Source organism: Desmodus rotundus, chromosome 7 (genome assembly GCF_022682495.2).
Source record: "Desmodus rotundus isolate HL8 chromosome 7, HLdesRot8A.1, whole genome shotgun sequence".
NCBI lineage: Eukaryota > Metazoa > Chordata > Mammalia > Chiroptera > Phyllostomidae > Desmodus > Desmodus rotundus.
Genome location: NC_071393.1, coordinates 5,733,184 through 5,755,391, shown reverse-complemented (window position 1 = coordinate 5,755,391; position 22,208 = coordinate 5,733,184). Strand labels below are relative to the sequence as shown.

General features: G+C 38.2%; 1 protein-coding gene and 1 pseudogene across 6 annotated transcripts in view; one reads left to right on the top strand and one right to left on the bottom strand.

Annotated features, from left to right (window-relative positions):
* Positions 1–22,208, top strand: part of HECTD4 (HECT domain E3 ubiquitin protein ligase 4) — a 152,092-nt gene that overhangs the window by 15,418 nt on the left and 114,466 nt on the right. For all 5 annotated transcript variants that reach the window (XM_024567078.3, XM_024567080.4, XM_024567077.4 and 2 more), the window contains exons 2-5: positions 14,247–14,764; positions 18,251–18,340; positions 19,555–19,685; positions 21,791–21,899. In XM_024567078.3, coding sequence (XP_024422846.3) covers positions 14,247–14,764; positions 18,251–18,340; positions 19,555–19,685; positions 21,791–21,899 — 848 coding nt within the window. The remainder of the gene's footprint in view (positions 1–14,246; positions 14,765–18,250; positions 18,341–19,554; positions 19,686–21,790; positions 21,900–22,208) is intronic.
* LOC112310782 (small ribosomal subunit protein eS24 pseudogene) lies at positions 11,762–14,117 on the bottom strand (annotated as a pseudogene). Its single transcript, XR_011651477.1, has 2 exons — positions 14,101–14,117; positions 11,762–12,260 (listed from the first exon to the last, which is right to left on the bottom strand). The product of XR_011651477.1 is annotated as a small ribosomal subunit protein eS24 pseudogene (transcript).

Here is a 22,208-nt window from a genome sequence, read left to right as displayed (position 1 = left end):
GATTGGAATTCTTTGTAAACATGTGTAAAGCAAGTCAGGAGGGGTGAGCAAGGGCTGGCTACATGATGGATCTACACAGAAAGCTGGGTTTCAGATCTTTCAGGTTCTGCAAGGTAAAGAAAATAAGCCCTTACTCAACGTGAAGGGATGGCTAGACTAGGAAATGAGGTGGCTGATGAATGAAGGTGATGATTTATGATGCCGTTAACACTCAGTTGGATTTCTGACACAGAGCTGAGCTCCTTCTTAGGGAAACGAAAGACCCTTAATGTAGATTGAACTACAACTTAGTATTTGGTTCTAGCTGACTGAGCTGCCATGTAGCCAAAAGAGTTGACCTGGCCCTCTCACCGCAGGGTCTAGTAATGGGCAGAGCAAAGGGTGGTGTGACATGTGGCCGAAAGTATTGGCATGGTAAATCACAGCAGACTATGTGTACATGTGGACAGTAAAATTGAGGGTATGTCTTGCTGACAGCCTTAAGCTCTTTAAATTGGGTTATTTTTCTTAGGTTGAAATAATGTCTTATTCACTTGAGGGGACACTAAAGATGTTTGCTTCTTTTGGAGCTCAGAAAAATTAATTCATCCAAGAACACTGAAGCATGAAGTTTATTAGATGAAAATATACTGAGAGATCAGGAAGGGACTCTTTTACTCCATTGACTTCATATTCTTAATGAAGAAAAACAAAATAGGCACTTTTAAACCTCTGAGAAGCAAATCCTGGCATTTGTATTGGACTGCTCAGAAGCTTACGAGAAGTACTGCTCCCAAAATAAGTGAAATCAAAGCGAGAAAAGTTACACAAAATATTTTTCCCTAATAACATACACTGCTTCTTCAGAAATGATTATTACCTTGCTCGTTTCAGCATGTTCTAAGAATGGCATGCCTATTTTGGGTTTTGAGTCTAAAAAGGCATTTGATACCAAAATAAAAAGGGCTATATTTTTATTACCAATAGCCTTTCCAAAAACTTTTTCCAGAAATATAAAATTATTTGAGGTATTCTCAAATACTCTCTTGCTTTTCTAGAATAAGTAGGCTTCTTTTTTTTAAACATTTTTTTAAAATTTATTTTTAGAGAGAGGGTAAAGGAGGGAGAAAGAGAGGGAAAGAAACATCGATCAGTTGCCTCTTGCATGTTCCCAAGCCCCCAAGCAGGGATCTGGCCTGTAACCCGGGCATGTGCCCTGACTGGGAATCGAACCAGCAATGCTTTGGTTCACAGGCATGCCCTCAGTCCACCGAGCTACACCAGCCAGGGCTATATATAATTTTTTTAAGTAGTAAAAATATTTTATTTTTTGAATTGCAGCCTGCTTTTTTTTACCTAATGTTACTGTTCGAGTATTTTTCCCATGATATTATTATCTGTTCTCCCAACCTACCCCCAATTCCAAGGCAATTTTGTGCTTATTGTACACAACTTGGAAAGTAAAGATAAGAAAAAAAGAAGTTAAAAATCAACTATAATTCCTCCACTGTTAAGACTTTGAACCTGTTCCTCTTCTCTCCTACTTCCTGTCTCTATAAATACACATATTTACAAATACACCTACATTCATGTATAAACCTTACCATATGTATGGACATTTCAAAGATAGGATTATGCTCTGGCTGATATTTTAGTGACTTGAAGTTTTTGATCCACAGTGCTGTGTGATACAACTTTCAGGAGCATCATAAAACCTACTTCAAGGACATAGTAGAGTCTACTTATGAGGTTTATTTCTCTGAACCATAAAATTGATCCATTTCTTACCTCTTGCTTTAGAGGCTGCTTACAAAAATAGAAAGATTAGTTATGGTCACCCAGATAAAATATACGGTCCTCTAAATGTATCTCTCAGTAGAACACTCTTGCATTAAGCTAGTTTATATCTCAATATCAAAGGAACCATAACTTTTCACTGTGCTGCAGTGATCTGAATACATTTTTAAAAAATTCCACCTGCAATTAGAATGTTTGGTCTTTAAAAGACATTCAACCTTTATATTCACTGATCTCTACCATTTTATCTCTGTGGTCTGTCCAAACTAAGAAGTGAATTATTTCTGTCCAAGCCGGGGACAGGGACTTGGCAGAACCAATAAGGTGACAGCCTGAAAAAGCTCAGGGAGGGAATTCTGTGTATTGTCCTATTACACATCATCCACTTAAACGGAATGTGTTTATAGTTCGTATGGCAAGCAATTGGCATGAGAGCAAACACAGCTTGGGCCAACATACTGTCCTTATGTTCTAAATCAGCAGTTCTTAACACCTGCCGCGGGCCCCCTCCTTCTGCCCTGAGCATCACTGGGTTGGGAAAGCACAGTGACTACGGAGAGTGCGCTGTACCTCGGCTGTGGTAGAACAGAAGGGAGGCGGTGAGTCACACCTCCAAGTTCTGCCCACTAGGGGTCCAGTATTATTCCCAATAGCAATGTGTATGTAGATGGTTAGTGATAGGTAATTGACGTGCGGGTAAATTCTTCATTTTACCTGGCTTTGTATTTTAATCACTAGGTTATTCCCAATTGTGGAGTTTCATTTTTCAAAGGGAACTACTTGACAGATGCCAACTCATTTATCATCAGAGATATTTTTTTAGTTTTATTGATGTATAATTTTTAAATCCAACATTTGTCTCCCCATGAAATACATAAACATATATTTTACATAGTGAATGTTATGAAAAAATGAGATGAAAAAATGAGATGTAAAGAATTTGGACCCATAGGATCACAAACTATTGTCAGGCCAAATTCAACCCACAGATAGGTATTGTTTAGCATGCAGAATTTTCAAAAATACATGAATTTCAGTGCCTTTGAGGGGTACATGCACTTTCCAGTTTGCTGTGGACCTCACTATTTTCTGTATTTATGTGTATATAAAATACTAATCCAAATACTTGATAAACTGTTTTGACTAGGGAAGCTCTTATTTAGGAATATGAAATTCCATGTCTTTTTTCCTTCTATTTAAAAAAATGGGAGCAATCGAGCCTGGCTGTTATTGAACACATTCCCCTCCTTTCTTTTCCCAGCCTCTGAGTTCATGGTTGGGGACAATAAGCCCCCAGTGACTCTTAGCACAGTTATGGAGGCTATAGAAATTCAGGAGCTATGGCAGCCTCAACACAAAAGCTTTAGCTCCTGCTTCATGTTACAGAGTGGTCATTTCTCTCTCTGTGGAAACCCAACAGTAGCTTCAACCAATAGGTTGTTTTGGTTTTCTTTTGTTTTATGGAAATGAAGAATCTGTCATTTAATGCAGAATGTGGGTTTGTCCCTGATTTGCTAAACTGGGAGTTGAAGATCTAAATACCTAGTATGGTTAATTATCCTTGCACTCCTTGCTCCCTGCCTCTGACTACATGTGCAGTCTTAGCTAGAAAAGGTACATTTAGTTTTAGCTAGTTGGTTAGTTTTTCTGTACATTTGTTCTTTGCAGACTGAGGGAGACAGATGGATTTGGATTCTGAAGTGGAGTCTTTTGATTTAGTAGAAGAAATAACCTGTAAAGTGATAGACGAGGTTTCCAGGCCGTTTTAATTAGTCAGGCACAGCTGTGAGCAGGAGTTGATGAGAAGGGCAAGATTCAATGGCATAAAAGATGCAGAATTTCTTGTGTTTCTTAGAAGTGCTTAGTGGTCAGCCACGGTCATTGGTAATTTTTATTGAGTAGTCACTGGGTGCACACTCATGTTCCTGCCTAACCCCGCCAAGCAGTTACAGGCTGTGTGTGGGCTTACCAGGGCCTCTGACCAGTGCAGGCACGACGCTAGTTTCAGCTCTCTCACTCACGTTGGCTAGAAGATGAGGTTGGGAGTCTCGAGGAGCAGTGCTGACCTGGGAGTGTGTTTGGACCTGGTGCCTCACTGTATTGTACCTATTGCTTTCTGTTGTTTTGTTTGCTTTGTTTTCTTGAGGGGCCCGTGTGAGTGCACTATTAGGAAGCATTTTTAGTCATTCACTCATTTAATAAATATTTACTGAGCCCTATTGTGTGCCAGGTTCTCTGGTGCTTGGGATACTTTTGGGGAAAATTAGGCAAAGTTGTAAGCTATATTGCTAGAGTTTGAAATAAATTTGAAAAAAAAATTTTTCAAATAATATTAACTGGAGTTATGAGTGTTTACTACATGCCAGGTGTTGTGCTCCGTGCCTTATTTCAAGAGAAACAATTCAAAGCATACTGAGATTTTTAGTGCAGAAGATACAAAGATGAATGAATCAAAGTCTGTACCTTTGGGGAGATTACAATCTATCCGAACCCTCTGGTGCATAATAATTATCTGTAAAACTTATATTTTAATTGAGCATATGATTAGAATCCCTCCTGTGCATAATTCTGAGGACCAACAAGTTTTGCAAACTGGGGCTCTCTATATCCCTTATGGGAGACTGGGTCATCACAGTTAATGTCCGATGGCAGTGCGCAGGCTTCTTGAATGCTTTCAGTCAAGTGGTTACTACAGAGCAGGGTTTCTCAACCTCAGCTGGATGATTTCTGTTGTGAGGACTTCCTGTGCATTGGAGGATGTTTAGCAGTATCCCTGACCTCTACCGCTAGTTGCCAGTAGCACTTCTGTACTTGTGACAGCCAAAATGTTTCTAGGCACTGCCAAATATCCTCTGGGAGACAGCCTCTGTCCACCCTCCTACCCCCACCACCTTTAAGAGTGCCTGCCTAGGCATTCGTCTCCCTAGACAACCAGCATCTCTTTCCAGAGGCAGATGCAGCTACAGCATCACCCAAAGCCAAGCTTGCGCATCAGCTCACGCTGTTCCTAAAAATATGAACCCCTTGAGCTATTCACACCATACACTGGGAATACTTTCATTTTACAGTAATGCTATTTCTAGAGAAATCACTAAGTGCTTATCAATAGTGGGAATAATGATCTTGGTCTGCTTATTAGGGCTGGAATAATAATAGGAATTACACTATTTTTATTAATAATATATGAGTATAATACATTTAAAAATACACATGTAAGGTGCATATGTTATGGGTAGAATTTTTGAATGTATAAATATAAATAAATTGCCCTGGCTAGTGTGGCTCGGTGGATTGAGCACCAGCCTGAGAACCAAAGGGCTGCCAGTTTGATTCCCAGTCAGGACACATGCCTGGGTTGCAGGCCAGGTGCCCAGTGGGGGACATGCTGGAGGCAACCACACATTAAAATTTCTCTACCTCTCTTCCTCCCTCTCTTCCCCTCTGTCTAAAAATAAATAAGATCTTTAAAAAAATTAATTATATATATAAATATTCTGTGACCCCACTGCCCAGTCAAGAAATAGACGGATCTTACCAGTGCCTTTAAAGCCCTCTGTGTGTTCTATAATCCAAACCTCCTTCTCTCCATTTAGGAAACCACTATTCTAAATTTTGTTTTTATTTTTCTTTTGCTTTTCTTTATTGTTTTATCACATAATGCACACAGCCCTAAACATTATAGAGCTTAGTTTTGTGTGTTTTAAGATCTTATTATATAAATGTAGTGTGCCATATGTATTTCTTGTGACTTGCATTTTTCTTCATCCCACATGTGTTATATGAGTCTTCCATGTTGATGTGTGTAGCTATACTTATTTCCACTGCTATATAATTGTCAATTATCTGATGATATCACATTGTAGCCATTCTCCTATTTATAGATATGAGTTGTTTCCAGTTTCTTTGTTACCATAACCAATGTTGCTGTGAATATTCTTGTACTTGTCATCTGGTGTTCTTGTACAAGAGTTTCTGTAGGGAATTACCTAGGAGTGGATTGCTAGACTGTAGCTATATGCATGTAGTAGGCTGACCAATGGCCCCTAAACAGGTCCTAATCCTTGGAAGCTGTAAATCTTACCTGATATGGAAAGAGGCTCTTTGCAGGTGTGGTTAGATTAAAGATCCTGAGCTGGGTGGATTATCAGGTGGGTCCTAAATGCAATCACAAGCGTCCTAGAGGAGAGGCAGAGGGAGAGTTCACAAAGTATAAAAGGAGGGGGCTCACAGAAGTGGAGATTGAGGCGATGTGGTCACACAGCTAGGCAATGCCAGCAGCTGCCAAAAGGTAGAAGAACCAAGAAATGGCCACTCTCCTAGAGCCTCTGGAGGGACTGTGGCCCTGCCAACACCCTGAATTTACGCAGGGATACTGAGTTTGGACTTCTGGTCTCCAGAACTGTGAGAAAAGAATCTGTCGTTTTAAGGCACTTAAGTCTGTGGTGAGTTGTTACAGCAGCCATAGGAAACTGGGACAATTTTAAATTTAATCAGACATGCCAATTGTTTTCTAATTTATATTCCCACCAGAGGTGTCTAAGAATTTCTATTTTTCATATTCTTTTCAGCATTTGGTACTTTTGCATTTTACCAATAGGAGATTTTACTAAGCAGTTCTGTAAAACCTAATGCAAGTTTTGAAAAATTTAGTTCAGGATGCTTAAAAAATTAAGAGTATATTGGCAAGAAGGTGAAAATGTTGATATTGAATAAAATAAAATGAAATTGAGATTAGTTAAATTTATAAATATGCTATAGATAATGTATTGTTATAATTTCTCTTGCCTCATCTCCCAACCACTAAACGTACTATTTTCTGCACACACTCTTCCTTCTCCAGAAAGTAATGCTGTGATTCTTTGGTACTCACCACATGAATTGGCAAGCTCTTTAATTCCTGTTTGGTATATTTCTATTTTTTCAAATTGAATTTTTGGGGTGACATTGGTTAATAAAATTATATAGGTTTCAGGTATACAATTCTAGGTGTATTTCTATTTTTACTCTCTCATCTTAGAGAATCTTTTTTGGTAAAATAGTATTTTGGGGGGAGGGACAGTAGCTAAACCTGTCTGCTCAGCAAGATAGTGTACTTGTGCATACATTTTTGAGGGAACAGATGTGAGTCATCAATCCCAGAAAACAGATTACACCCTTGTCTCATGAAATATATTATTTGATGATAAACATATTGCTCACACTAACAATGATTGTACCTTAGAGGTGAATTGCATTTGGCATTAAAAAAAATAACTTAAAATGTATTTTCTCATTTGATTAATTTCTATTTCCTGTTGTGTTCCTTAAGGATAAGTATTTAAACAAATATTTAAAGATTTTAATAATTTTTTAGAGAAAGGGAGAGAAAAGGAGAGGGAGAGAAACATTGATTGATCGGTTGCCTCCTGCAACCAGGGACTGAACCTGCAATCTAAGCATGTGCTGGGACTGGGAATCGAGCTGGTGACCTTTCAATTTGCGGGATGAAGCCCAGCCAACTGAGTCACACCGGTCATGGTTTAAGATTGCATTAGCATTTTTTAAACAGTGTTGGCTCAGAGGAAGCATGTGTTAAATTCAGATCTCCTTTACCCCACCCCCAACACTCTAGCTTTTATCTAGTCAGGTCTTTCTTCTTGTAGGATTATCTGGAAAAATTCCTTTCGTGGTGGTATTCTGCTCTAAAATAAGGAAGTATCTGTAATGTCCTAACAATTGTTTAGTGGTTTCTACTTTTTCAGAGCACACTCTGTACATTATTTCCTTTGATCTTAACAACTATGTAAAATGAAAACAGGTGTTGCCCTCATTTTACAGATGCAGAAACACAGACCTAAAGGGTTTAAGTAAAATGCCTACAAGGGAACCGTTATTTGCAGAGGCTGGGCTTCAACCTATTCCCCCTAACTCACAATCTAGGCTGCACATTGCTTTCCTCTCTGGAGTTAAAAAAAAAAAAAAAAAAAAAAAAAAAAAGCCTAGGTCCCCTCCCCAGATTATCTGATCGGAGTAGGACACACTCATTAGTATTTTTTCCCTTTTTTTAAAATTGTTGTTCAAGTACAGTTGTCTGCCTTTCCCCCACTACTTCATTAGTATTTTTTTAATTAAAAAATATTCAATTACAGTTAGCATACAGTATTATATTAGTTGCAGGTGTACAACACAGTGATTAAACATTTATATACCTTACTAAGGATTACCCTGAGAAGTCTAGTGCCCATCTGATACCATACATAACTATTACAGTATTATTGACTATATTCCCTGTGCTGTATGTTATATCCCCATGACTGTTTCTGTAACTGGATATTTGTACTTCTTAACCCCTACCCCTTTTTCACCCATCCCCCCAACCTCCATTAGTATTGTTAAAAAGCTCTCAAAGCAATTCTAATATTCAGCCAGGTTGAGAACTGTCCTAACTCTTATTCTGGTGTCCCTGCCTTCTGTCATGGGTATTTTCTTCATCTAATTAAAAGGTGCTTATGTGGCAGAGTAAGAATATTTTTCTATTACTACAGAAGGCAGAATTACAATCAATCCAAGTGAGAGAAGGTTATTCAGATGTACACTGGGAACCAGATGTACGTTCTAAGATAATTATTCTTGGAATTTAAGTATTTCTCATTAAGTTATCAAACGATTATGTGCCAGACACTGTGCTAAGCTTTATTCATATTTGACACAAATATGAATAAGATATGGATTCTCCTTTCAAGACTCAGAGTTTAAAGAGGGGACAGACTGTAAATAAACCCATTACAGGAGAGTGTGGTGTTACACATACTGGAGTTGTGTGATTTCCTTCTCTCCATGTGTTATTTTAAAGCATTTGAATATATTACTGTGGTAGTCTATGTTGCTATGTATTCAAGCAGTTAACAGTCTCTTCAGAGATGTCTTTTTTCTTTAAATACTCCTAATAAAATTTATTTGATAGTATTTAAACCATTTTGAAGAGTTCATTCCTACATCTTTCTCTAAATGTTATTCTTTTGATTGCTAGGCATAGGAAGATGATCTGTGCTGGTTCTGTCAAGATTTTATGTTGGTGAAAAAATGACTTTATACCATGGAGAGATTTTTAAATATGGATTTGCTTCCATGAGTCAACTTTCAAGAACCATTCTGTATATCACTTACAGTTCCTTAATGTACATCATTTATTAAAAACTAATCATTGATACATTTCTATTGAAACAGAAGACTTTTTTTTCCAGCTTTTTTTTTCCCCCTTAAGAGAGAGGGGAAGGGAGGGAGAAAGAAACATCAGTGTGTTGATTGGTTGCCTCTCACAGGCCTCCAACTGGGACCTGGCCTGCAACCCAGTCATGTGCCGTGACTGGGAATTGAACTGGCAACTTATTGGTTTGCAGTCTGGTGCTCAGTCCACTGAACCACACCAGCCAGGGTAGGGGGCATATTTTCTTACACTTTTTGGCTGATCAGCTGATAGAGGTATGTGCTAGATACAATGGAAACATGGAGAAGTTAATTCTGGAAATCGGAAGAGAGAAAGAGAGGAAATTGGGGTTTCTCAAAGTAGGTGGTAGAGCTGAGTTTTGAAGGATAGGTAGGATTTAGACTGGGGACATGACAAAGATGAAAATTAGGCAGAGGTCAGGACAAGGTGGAACTTTCATACAAAAAGAATTTGAACAGTGATCTCTCATGTTGAGTTCTCACAGATCTAACAACCCCGCTATCCACAGCAGTTGTAGGAAGGTCTGGGAAAATCACCACGTGTTAGATGGTGATTTTCCATCTAACACGTGGTGATAGTGTTTTCACTATCAGGGCTCAGCCCAGCTAAATAATCTGGTAACAAGTCAGGGTCCACTCCTAGTTTTGGCACCAAGCTATGGGCTAAAACTTATGAATTAAAGTGTGAAACTTGATCCTGGTTATCAGTGAAGTTAAAGACCCTTAAAAAAAAAACATGTGAAAAGAGAATTTGAATGAACATGCATTTCCAAGCTTGGATAAGGCCATGTAACTTTAGGGTCTCATTTAAATTGATAAGTGATCCACTCTCGATAAAGGCTTTCGTATTAGAGATAGAATTCCATCCTTCCATTCACAATTCATTTACTTGGTTCACATAAGATCTTTCTGATTGTCTTTGAACTGCCATATGCAATTCAATTTGGCCATGATTGCCATCTTCATAATGTGAAAAATGGTAGGAAAATCTATAAAAGGATTTAAAAATCCACTCTAACATTTGAGAAGGGTTCATTATTCTACATCCTTTACTGAAAAGTTTTGTATTGGGGTTGAAAGTCTGGCCAGTTGATCTGCTTTGAAATAATCCAGGCATAAATGCCTTTTATGCTGAAAGGTTCGTGTGATGAATTGAATCGGTTAACGTACCATACTAGGAAGTATAGTAATATCATTCATCTATTTGGAGCTAGAGTGATTCTGAGTTTTAAATATCATTTATCCTGGGAGAGTGAAAGGTTTTATTGTTCATTGATAGTTCCCACCATCTACTGTGGTCTTCCCCATCCCACCACCCAGCTTTGCCTCCTAATCAGGACTACAGTCAGCCCTACACCGAGACAAACAGCTGCCAAAGTACAACAGATGGGACTAGAGAGGTGACTTCAGAGAAGCAGATATGTCCCCCAAATTTTAAATATATCAACTGTGTCACCGTTTGACTACCAGTTATTTAAAGACAGTGTTTGTCTGTGAAAAACATCAGCTTTAGTTATGACTGCTTTTCTTAAACATAAACTGTTGTCATTACTGTTTCTTTTTTTTAATAGGGACCATTCCATGATTCTCTTACCATAATTACTAATGACATTTCAAACTTGAACAACCACATTTTACACAGTCCTATTGTAGGGCATATACAATTTTATGCTGCTTTTTATTTTGGCTGTCCGGCTAATTTTGTCTTCAGTTCTTGCATAATATTCCGTTGTGATGTTGTAATTTAATCAAACGTCTACACTTCTCTTTTGGACATTGAGATTGCTCCTACTTTTTCCACTACAATAAGACCGCAGTAAACAACACCTTTGTGTATTTTTTATTTCTGGAACATTTCTTTAGGGTAAATTTTTAGAAATGGGATTACTTTCTATTTCTCTCAGAAGTAGACAATATAGCTTTTAGCTTTTTACTTGACCCCTTTGGGGAACTTTATCTCTGTTCTTCTTATATTAGATTTGGCTGGCAAAGAATATTTTGCTTACCTTTTATTGGCTTTCCAGAATGATTGTTGTCTTAGTTTAAAAACACATGTCATCTATGATAAAATTACATTAAGGGTATGAGTTACTTTGAAAGTCATTCCCTTAATTGGGGTGACTTCAGCATTATCTCTAAAGTACAGTTAGTGACCCTTCCTTCTAATTAAGGGTGACAGGGACCTTCCCTTTTCCTTAAATAACTTTTCTCTTTTTTAAATAAAAGAATATTAGTTTTGTAATGACATTTTTGTCTTTTATCTTCTTGGTCAAGAGTAGTTACTGAGGGCAATTGGATTTATATGAGGAGAAATCATTTAATATTCATAAGGACCAGAATAGATCTTCCAGAGCTACTTACTAAAACGTGAAGGTATGATGTCTTTATAAAATGATTTTAGGCCGTGACCTTCAAACTTCAGAATTCTAAAAAAGTGGTAGCATAGCGGTCACATCTTAGTGTTCATAAGGGCCATTGAAATGGATAATGCTAAGTGGTCTAATGGATTTGGGAAAGCATAATGTGTGTAAGAATCAACTAAATCAATAAACAGAACAGTCACTTAAGTGTGTACGTTACATAATATTTGGTTAATTATAACTCACGTTGTTTCAGAATATTTGTCTTTAAAATGGAATGTTAAAAATATAACTGAAGTACTTATAAAAATAGAATCATCAGAAAAATGCCGAAGTATATTATATAGCTACTCTCAATATTTGTATGGAGTTAGCTATAGATTCTGCCATACACATTATTATTATTATTATTATTTTAATTCTTAGTTTATTTATGTTCTCATGAAAAATCTGCATAATCACCACAGATAAAGTCACTAAAGAATCTTTACTCCTTCTGTTGACCAATCTCCAGCTCACTTTTCGCCTGCACCAACACTGGCCTTTGCAGTCCCCCTGACTTTCTTCATTCTGTTCTTGCGTTCCTTTCTCTGTTTCCTTGAGGTCTTCTTCTCATATAGGCCATGTCTTGCGAGTCTGTGTTTGGGTTCATTTTTCTTTGCATAATCCAAGGAATCATAAATCATGCCAAAGCCAGTTGTCTTGCCACCACCAAAATGGGTTCTGAATCCAAACACAGAGATGACATCTGGTGTAGTCTTATACATTTTGGCTAGTTTTTCCCGAATTTCTGTCTTGGGTACTGTTGCCTTGCCAGGGTGAAGGACATCAATGACCATTTGTTTCCGCTGAAGTAGTCTGTTCGTCATGAACTTCCTGGTCCGGATAGTCACTGTGTCGTTCGTGATGGCTGCCGATCTTCAAGCAGCAAGGGAGGAAAAGCCATACACATTATTTTATGAACCATGAAATACCATATTTCAGAAGCAGTATGTTTGACATAATAAAAATAAATAGCTGGGTTTAATGTTACTAAGTTCTTTGGGGTTTTTTTAGTTACTGTTTTTTATGGTCTTCGATTCTTGTGTCCAATAAAACCCTGTATTGAAATTTTTAGTAGTTGCTTCATATAACTTAAGTAGATGGTCAGTGTACCATAAATAAAAATGTACATGGAACACATGAATTTTATATCAAAGAGTTGTTGGGTGAAGATCACAAAATCAGTGTTGGAAAGCTTTTTTAAAAATGCAACAATTTCTTATTTGCTTAGATGTTCATAACTGGGAAGGTGATAAAATTTAAAATTGTGATTTTTTTTCCTCTTCACAACATTCACATATACCTCAGTTTTTTTGTTGTTTATCATCATAGTGGAAGCTGGTTGCTGATTTTTGTGGGGAGCAGGTGTGGGAGATCCTTCAAAAAAAGAGAAAGGGTAGCCTCGTTTCTTTGGATATGATCACAGTTTCAAGGTGTATGATTGCCTCGAAAAGTGATCATCTTTTAAGGAATTTGAGTTATTTTATCTACTGCCATGTGAAAATAACCAAAAGGATAATTTGTGTTTGATGAATCTCGACAAAAGGTAGGAAAATAGTTTTGTATGACTTGATGGTGAAGAACATTTAATCATGATCTGTATTAAAAACTAAGTAAAAATGGCCCTAATTTTAATTTTTTTTAGATTTTATTTTTATTTATTTTTAGAGAGAGGGGAAGGGAGGGAAAAAGAGGCAGAGAAACATCAATTGGTTGCCTCTCACACGTCCGCAACTGGGGACCGAACCTGCAACCCAGGCACATGCCCTGACTGAGAATAGAGCCAATGACCTTTCAGTTCTGAAGCCGGCACTCAATCCACTGAGCCACACCAGCCAGGGCCCTCGTTTTAATTTTTGATAATGTGACTTGCAATAGAGCTGTACACAATGGTACCTACAGAGTTTACGTCACCCTGAAAGTTCTTGTTCTTTTATTGGGGTAACAGTTCTTAAGGGCAAAATTGGAGGTAAAAAAAGTATTTTACAGGTTTGTGAGAGAAATAAAGTGAACTATGACCTTTTAAAATGTCAGTGCCAATGACTTAATGGAATATTCTTTGCTTTTATTTCAAATCCTGACTTTGTGGTCTACTGAGAACCAGATACCTCTGGCGCCGGATGGACTGTTGAATGGGCTGACTCCCTTTATTTGTTGTTTACAATTGTCTGTTCGTTTTAACCCGGTCGAATGTCTGTGCATAAACTCTGCATCAGAGATTTAGTTTCTGTTTCTTGATAGCTGGTTTCTTTCCTAGTTGATTGAGTATTTAATGTTTTTATTCCACCAGCTGCTGAAAATCTAGAGGAAGCTTTCTGATACTTGTATGTTTTTGGCAAGAAAATAGTGGTGATTCCTCCACCAATATGAACTGGATAAAGTTACACCATGTCACCAATTGAAATAATGACTAACAGTAGTAAGAGTGGAGTGTTCTTCAAAATCAAAGAGTAATAAACAATCATTTACTAATATGTGTATTAGATTTTGAAGATAAAAACCACCTGGTAATAGGAATTAGAGACTTACGTTTTAACTCAAGAGCATTTAACATAGATTTATACTTCCATTTTCTAAAATGAATTACTGGAATTAATTTCTGACTTCTATACTGAACTATTTTCATGATTTGAATTCTTTCAATTAGGTCTAATCTCATAGTTAATATGAGTATTAGCAGAAATTCCAGGGGAAAAAAGTCTCCATCAGCAAATACCTGACTTTATAGCACATGTTTGCATTTTTGGTTGCAATTAAAATAATTCATGATATGGACCATTTTTTATATACCTTTGGGTATATTTGCTTCCATAGGTGAAAGCAGTACATAACAACTTTTTCTCTGCTGCTTTTTTTTGTTAGATTTTAACATTTGAGACCAAGAACCCAATGGAATTAGCAGAACGTTTGCGCTCTGTCTGTGGGAATCAGAGCAACGCCTACGCCCGCCTGCTGGAATACCGCCTGAATGCCTTGCGAGGACTGTGGAATGCCCAGCGCCAGCTGGCCTTGGAAGAACAGCATGAAAGGGAAAGTTCTGGTGATGAAGAAACTTTGGCCCTGCTCAAGCGCCAGGGCTTGTTGCAGCAACCTGAGCAGGCTCCCTTCACCTCACGGATGGGGCTCCTGCTGGTCTTTCCCCTTATTCAGTCCCAGAGTAGAACAGACCCCTCTCTCTGTAACATTACTGCTGAGGTGCTATTGAACTGCCTTCGCGACTGCCAGCCTTTGAGCTTGACCAAGGAGCCTGCTGACTGTCTCAATGGAATTGAAACTTTGCTGTGCTCTTGGCTAGAAGAGACTTCGGACACGGGCCGACACATCCCTCATAAGCAAAAAGAAAATGCTGCTGCTGCCCTGGTGGCTCTGGCATGTGCCAGGTAAGGGAAAGTCAAATGTTCCACTTGGTGACCTTGTGACTCACCGCTGCTGCCTGGGTTGAGTGAGTGAATGAGTGCCAGCATATTTGATGGGAATTTTAATGCTCAGAAGTCCTTCTTTGTTTTCAATATTGAACCTCACAGCCTTCATAGTGCATGAGATACTTTTTCAACAAAACTTGGCATCAGCAGCCTGAGCTGGAACCCAAGTTCAAGTTTTCTCTTTCTGCTATACTGTGATAACAGCTTAAACAGCTTGAAATGGAGAATCAACCCTTGCCATTATCTACTGACCCCTTTAGATGATGAGTGTTTTACATCAGGTAGTTTGTGGAGGAGGTTCTCTCTGTGTTTCTTCTGGAAGGACAGTTAAAAAGTTTGTAGAGCTTTTAATTGTTTTCCTGAGTGTCTGTAAGAAGTATATCAGTGAGTGAGTGGGTTATTGCTCACCTGGACTCAGTCACACAAACTTGGTCACAAATTATATTTTTGGACCCTGATCCTTGCCTCCGAAAATATAATTGGACGACTTCTCTGTATATATCAAGATGTAACAGTGTGCTGTTGTTTGTGTATCAGTTGATGTTATTGATCCACTATCAATAGGAAATGTGATATAGGGACAATGTATTATAGAATCGTGTACCTGAAACCTGTATCATTTTATTAACAAATGTCACCCCCATAAATTCTATTAAAAAAATAGGAAATGTGCGTGGAGTTACTTTTCTAGGAGAGAATTGCTACATTCTCCTGCCCAGTAACCTGTACAGTCACTGGCACATACTTGTGAGAAAAAAGGTTCACTACCCTAGCTTTCCTCTAAGCTGGTTGTCTAGAGACCAGTTAGGACCGTGGTCTGACAGGTTAGTGTCATTATCTGCTCATCTCTTCGATTGGGTTCTTCCTTTGTTTTAAAGCAAAGAGTATGTGGGAAAATTCTTCTTGGAGGATTATGAAGTTGTTAGCTATAAGACTTCTCCCCCTGTTTTTATGGTTTCGAAATTGATCTTCAAATGGTTGAGTCTCAAGCTATTTTAAAGGCAAAATGGCACTAGTATTTCTTGTTCATTTCTTTGCCCTGAGCAAAGTGTCATAGCCTAGTCTTAGGTCCCTGAAGACAATAGCTGACAGAAATCCAGATGTGAGCTTAATTCTGGGAACGTTATTGGGTGGTACTAAGTTTCCTGTAAAGGCTTTATATTGGATGGACTCATTTTTTGCATATGCAAAAGACAGTTTCAAGCCCAAATAGATTTGTTATTAATGCAAAAATCCCATTTTGAGAAAATTTACTTATAGATAGGACTGTCTTTAGATTTAGGATTTTTGGAATAATCATCAGCTTTTTAATTTCAAATGTTTTAAGTGTTGGACATGGGATCATAACTCACTGTTTAATTATATGTCCAAATTCAATCTGAACCCAGGTAGTTATTGAAATTGTTTCATGTACTTGAGAGTTCAAATTCCACTCAGCAGAAATGTGGAAATCAATGTTTTTATGTTCTTTTTGGGTTTTTTTTTAGATGATTTCTATATTTTGTTGCTAATATTAACACCTTGATCTGGATGTTGTTTACCTCAGAAGTCACATGCTTTTCAGTGTTAGATTAGCTCCTGTTATTAGGCACATATTGTTGAATTTTTGAGATTGATGCTCTCAAAGACAACTTTTCCAAAAAATAATTTTGAAGATGTTTACTTATTTAACTGACATTTACCAAGAATTTCTGATGTGCCAGGAACCTTGCTAGGTCTTAGGAATATAGTGACTCATGGTCTCTAAACGTACAGTTGAACAGAGGGAGATTCATTTGTCAGTAACTGTTGCTCATTTTATCATATACAGGGTACTCTTCCAAGCAGTGGGGATAAGTAGTGAGCAAGGTAGGTAGACCCTAAAGATGCAAAGTTTACATGAGAGAGGCAGACAACTAGCAACAAATAGATGTATAAAATAGTTTCAGAGAGGGATGGTCACTGAAAGAAGACAGAACAGGATATTTTGATAGAGAATGACTAAGTAGAGGTGGGGGACAGCATTATCTAGTGATACCAGGAAAGGCCTTGCTGAAAAGGTGACATTCGAACTGAGGCCTGCATGATGAGAAAGATCCAGACATATAAAAAAGCCAGTGACAGAGTTCCACGCAAGAGGAGCAGCAAGTGGCATGACTCTGATGTTCTTTCTGTGCTTGGGGTCCTGGAGGGTCAGCAAAGTGAGCGGGGTAGTGGACTGCAGCGGCAGAAGGAGAGGGCAGGAGGTGAGCTTGGCAGGGCCCAGATCAGGCACGTGAGAGCCGTGGAAGGAGTTTAAATCTTACTCCTAAAATCTGATCAAGTCTGGAAAGGAAAGAAGGCCTTATAGTTGGCTTAATGGTTTTAAATGTTCCAGTGTGCTTTTGCCCTTTTATTCTTTTAACCTCATTGTACCCCAGAGAGGTATCCCTCCCCGTTGGACAGATGAAGTAGCAAAAATCCATGGGCGTTAGGTGAAAGGGCTGAGGCGGTGGAGCTGCTACATGGCAGAGCCCGTGAGTTCCAACTCCCAGCTTGTGCTTTTGTACTCAACCTCCTGCCTCCCTGTCTTATACTGTTCTTTGGTGTCAATTCTCTGAACACCAGTGAAAGGTGCAATTAAGAGGAGGACTGTAGGCCTACTCAGTCCAGCATTAGGTATTCTGTTTCTTTGGCAGTTTAGGCATTTGATACCTAGCAATTAAATCCTTGGCCAAGAGAATAAGGCAGCGATCTGAAGTCATCCATCTGATACAGGTGATCATTTAGATCAGGAAATGTTCTTGTGGTGATTTGTACTTGGAATCTGGCCAGGTGAGTCTTGTGCATCTTAAAAGCACTTTCTTTTAGATTCTGCTGACCATACTATGGACTTCCCAGAGCCTCCAGCCTTGGGAACCAAAAGGAAATCAGGTGATGGTGACCTCTGAACGTGTTATAATCACCTATTTTGCAGCAGGAATAGCAGAAGGAACAGTTCTCAGTACAAAATATTAATTATTTGAATGTATTCCTTTTTGGATATGATGGGGTTGGATATAAAATGGATGAACTTAACAAAGACATTAAAAATTAATCATGGAAATACTGTTAGACTTTAAATATAATTTCTTCCCATGAAATCTCTCCTGGACTAGATGATGACTTGATGAAAATAGTATCCAAGAATAATAGTCACATGTTCTTTGTACTTGAGCCTTATGCTTTGAACGTATGTGTTAGGGGAAATTATTTAACTTTACAAATGCAAGAACATCATTATCGACTGTTTAGATGGGGCCACACACAGAGTAAGTCAGTGGTAATAGGTAAAAATCAAGTATATTTTGTTCACGTCTTCTGACTGGCATAAGCAGATAGACACATTTTGGAACTTTCCCATGTGGTTAATAAAATTAACATTAACAACCTTGTTACTTGACTTTTCAATTTTGATAACTTTGTGTTTCCTCCTTTTATTTTTAGGGGATCATTGAAAACTTTTGTCCACACAGCCCATCTATTACAGAAACAGACCGATCTAGGGTCCCTGCCTGTAGCTGATGTACTGTATAGGTAAGTGGTCACTTGGATTCTTACCTCCTTCTACACGAGGGAGATTGTGCATAAGGTCTCTTTTAATAAGTAGATTGCTAAACTCTTACTAATTGTTGAGTCATTTTTTAAGTTACAGTTTACATTAATATTAACTTGTATTAGTTTCAGTTGTACAGCATAGTGGTTAAATAATCATATACTTTATAAAGTGATGCCCCCAATATTTCCAGTACCCACCTGGCACCATACTTAGTTATTACAATGTTACTGACTGTATTCCCTCTGCTGCACTTTACAGCCCCATGACTATTTTGTAACTGCCGATCTGTACTTCTTAATCCCTTCACCTTTTTCACCAGTCCTCCAGCCCCGCCCTCCCCTCTGTCCACCATTAGTCTATTCTCCGTATCCATGAGTCTGCTTCTGGTTTGTTTATAGTGTTCATTAAATTCCACATGCAAGTGAATTGATTCATATTTTTAAATAAGTATATTATCATATTCATCTTAAGTAGTTCATTTTTCCTTTTTTGAAAGTGTTCCTAGAGCTTTTTTCTTTTTTTTTTTTTTTTTTTTTTTTTTTGGTGGGCTTTAAAAAATATAATAGCTTCTGTCCTGGCTGGTGCGGCTCAGTGGACTGAATGCCAGCCTGCACATTGAAGGGTTGTTGGTTCAGTTCTGGTCAGGGTGCATGCCTGGGTTGTGGACCGTGTCCCTGGTTGGGGATGTGCCAGAGGCAACCAATCGATGTTTCTGTTGCACACTGATGCTTCTCTCCCTCCCTTCCCCCTCTCTAAAAATAAATAAATAAAATATTTTTTTAAAGATGCAGTAGCTTGTAATGAATTCTTATTGTAGATTTTGAGATGATATTATATTAAGGTATAAAGAAAGATAAAGTCATTCATAATTTCATTACCCAAAGATAAACCACTTCTAATACTTTGGTGTATGTGTTTCCCAATTTATACCTATCTATCTATCTATTGTTCTCTCTCTCATATATATAAAATATATGCATTTCACATAGATGTAATTTTATTATCACATTCTATAAGCTCTACTTTGTAAATTTTAAATTTAAAATTATGTTGTGATTATCATTTCAGATGTATAATATCTGTGTAAAACTGTTCCAGTTTTCTTCTCTTTGAGATGGTTAGGTGGACTTTTATTTTCTTGCCCAAATGGATAGTCCTGGTGTCTTTGTGATTCTCCATTTCCCCCCTTTAGGCTGTTGCTTTTAGAAGGGGGGCCTGGATCCCCCTCCTGCTTGCTTGGTGGCAAACACATAGTATCGTGGGGATATGAAGACATGTTGCCTGCACCAGATAGCAACACTGGCTCCAGTTCTGAAAATAAAGGTAATTTAAGGGGTTTGGTCCTACAATTGAAATTAAGAGGTGAAAAGAATGGTTTTAGATCCTTGTGGCAAATGATTTAGATATGGCTGCATTCCTCTTAATTAAAGAGCTCAAGGTTCCTATACACTGTGTTCATTGTCTGCTTTATCAGTCAGAGTATAAAAGCTGATACTCAGTGAGGTAAGAAAGTGGATAGGTTTTACTCTCTCCAGGAAAAGGTATCATCCATACACTCCTGCCAAAGAGGCATGAATTACTTAAATTGGTTTTGGGTATATGAGTTTGGGTATGGGAGCCCTAAGTTGAATTTTTATGTACGTGAAGAGCATCAGGTCTTTCTGCCTGATACTGTTTCTTCTAGTAATTTTTTTTGTGTGTGTTGATGAACTCTGTCATCCTAAATGAAAAAAAAAAAGCAATTGTATAAGGGAACATGAATTAAGTACCTTTTTAAAACAAAGTGGGCTGGATTAAAATGTTTTTACAGTTTCAGAAGTATTACGTATTAGTTTATTCTGCGACCTCAGTGAAAATGGCAGACTCTGTCTTCATTGACCTACACCTGCCTGACCTGCCAGATGAATTTGGCCTCACTGTTCGCTCCGTAGACAGACTGTCCAGGGCCCTGGCACACCCATGCTGCTCCCTGTGGAGTTGCAGGCCTGCCAAGAGTCCACCTTGCTCCCAAACCTGTTTGTGTTTGTAACTGGTACTTGTTATGACTACATCATTAAATATTACCTAACCAATGAAGTAGGAGGTAAGAAAACTCCAGGAAATTGTTTACATAAAAACAGGTAATGTTTTAGAAAAATTCAACAAAGTGAATCTCTAAGAAATTGGTGTTACCCACTTAAACGATTGTTTTTTGAGGAACCAATAGGTACAAACTGCAGTTGTCTCAGATTAGTATATGGAAATTTTAAGATAACAACACATTCAGCACAAATTTGAGTGCTGTGACATTGGATTCCCCTAAAATGGCAAGTAGTAGACAGACTCCATTTAAACATAGTGAGTGGAAAGATGATGAAAATAAACACTGAGGAGCTTATTTATAAGCTCTTTTTAAGGCAAACCCTTTATGTTAGTACACCATTTACAACCATGTAGAGATACATTGTTTATTTTAGGGGAAGATAGAGCAAAGGGGACACATAGTTGCTATTTTTAAATAGAAGAGATAGAGCCCTGGCTGATGTGGCTCAATGGATTGAGTGCCGCCTTATGAACTGAGAGGTCTCAGGTTCAATTCTCCTTCGGGGCACATGCCTGGGTTGCAGGCCAGGTGTCCCCAGTTGAGGGTGTGAGAGAGGCAACTAATTGATGTTTCTCTCACACATCGAACTTTCTCTCCCTCCGTTCCCCTTTTTCTGAAAATAAATAAAACCTTTAGATAAAAAGGAGATACACTTTTGTGCTATTGCTCTGGAAATTAAAATTAGGCTGTCTGGATAGAAAATCCACAGAAGCAGATTTGGGTTCAATGTATAACATCAGTATGTAAACATAATATCCTTATTTATGGAGCACCGGCTGAGAACCAGAATGCAGTATGGGCGTCTACTTGTGTTATCTCATTTAGCCATCACAGTAACTCTTGAGGTACATATTCTCATTGTACAGATGAAGAAACTGAAGTTCAAAGAGTCTCAGGATCAACAAATAAGTGCCTAAAGCCCTTAAAAGCTCACACCTGTTTTACTACAAAATTATTAGTGAAAGTATCATATTCTTAGTCATTTCAAATTAGAGTTAGGAATGCATAAATTGGACCCAGTACTTCTGCTATTCAAACACACACACACACACACACACACACACACACACACATTTGTCAGGCAGAACCAGGTTATCCCACTAAGTAACTATTTGACCGCTTTGTCTGATCTTGTTCCCTGATCCCATACGCGGTTTGGATGTTTGCTGGGGTCTGGGGTGGCTCGAGCCGTCTTCCCTGGAAGTCACATTGAAGCGCTTGTTTTAGAAGTGGGAGATTATCTTTCACTTAACCTCCTAATGGCTTTTTCATTAGGGAAAAAAAGCACATTTATAATTTTATTAGAAAAGTTTATATAACTTACCTGTGAAAAAAATGATTTCAGATGCTGACCTGGGACGCTGTCTCACGGCAGACGGTCTTTACCTGTATACTACTAACTCGGTCGGAAGAGGAGTAAGCAAATTGGGGTCTGGACTCCATGGTACTCTCAGGTGAGTTGCATGGAATTTGCTGAATGATTTGGCCAGAACACCTCATTGTGTTAGCCTCCACAAAGGAGACTTGTAGGGGTGCATACCAACTCTCCCTATACTGGCTAGTAATAGGTTTGAACCAATTCATCTGTTTCTGGTTTTCACTTACTGTTACCCACCCCTCTCATTCTGTTAGTGCATTTCCCCTTTGTTTTTCCTCTAAAGAGTCTCGTAGCCCTAAGATCATTGTTTTAACCAGAAGTTCTTCTATGATGATAATGTCTATTAGTTTCTCCTCCATGTTGATAAATGGACATTTTCCAGTTA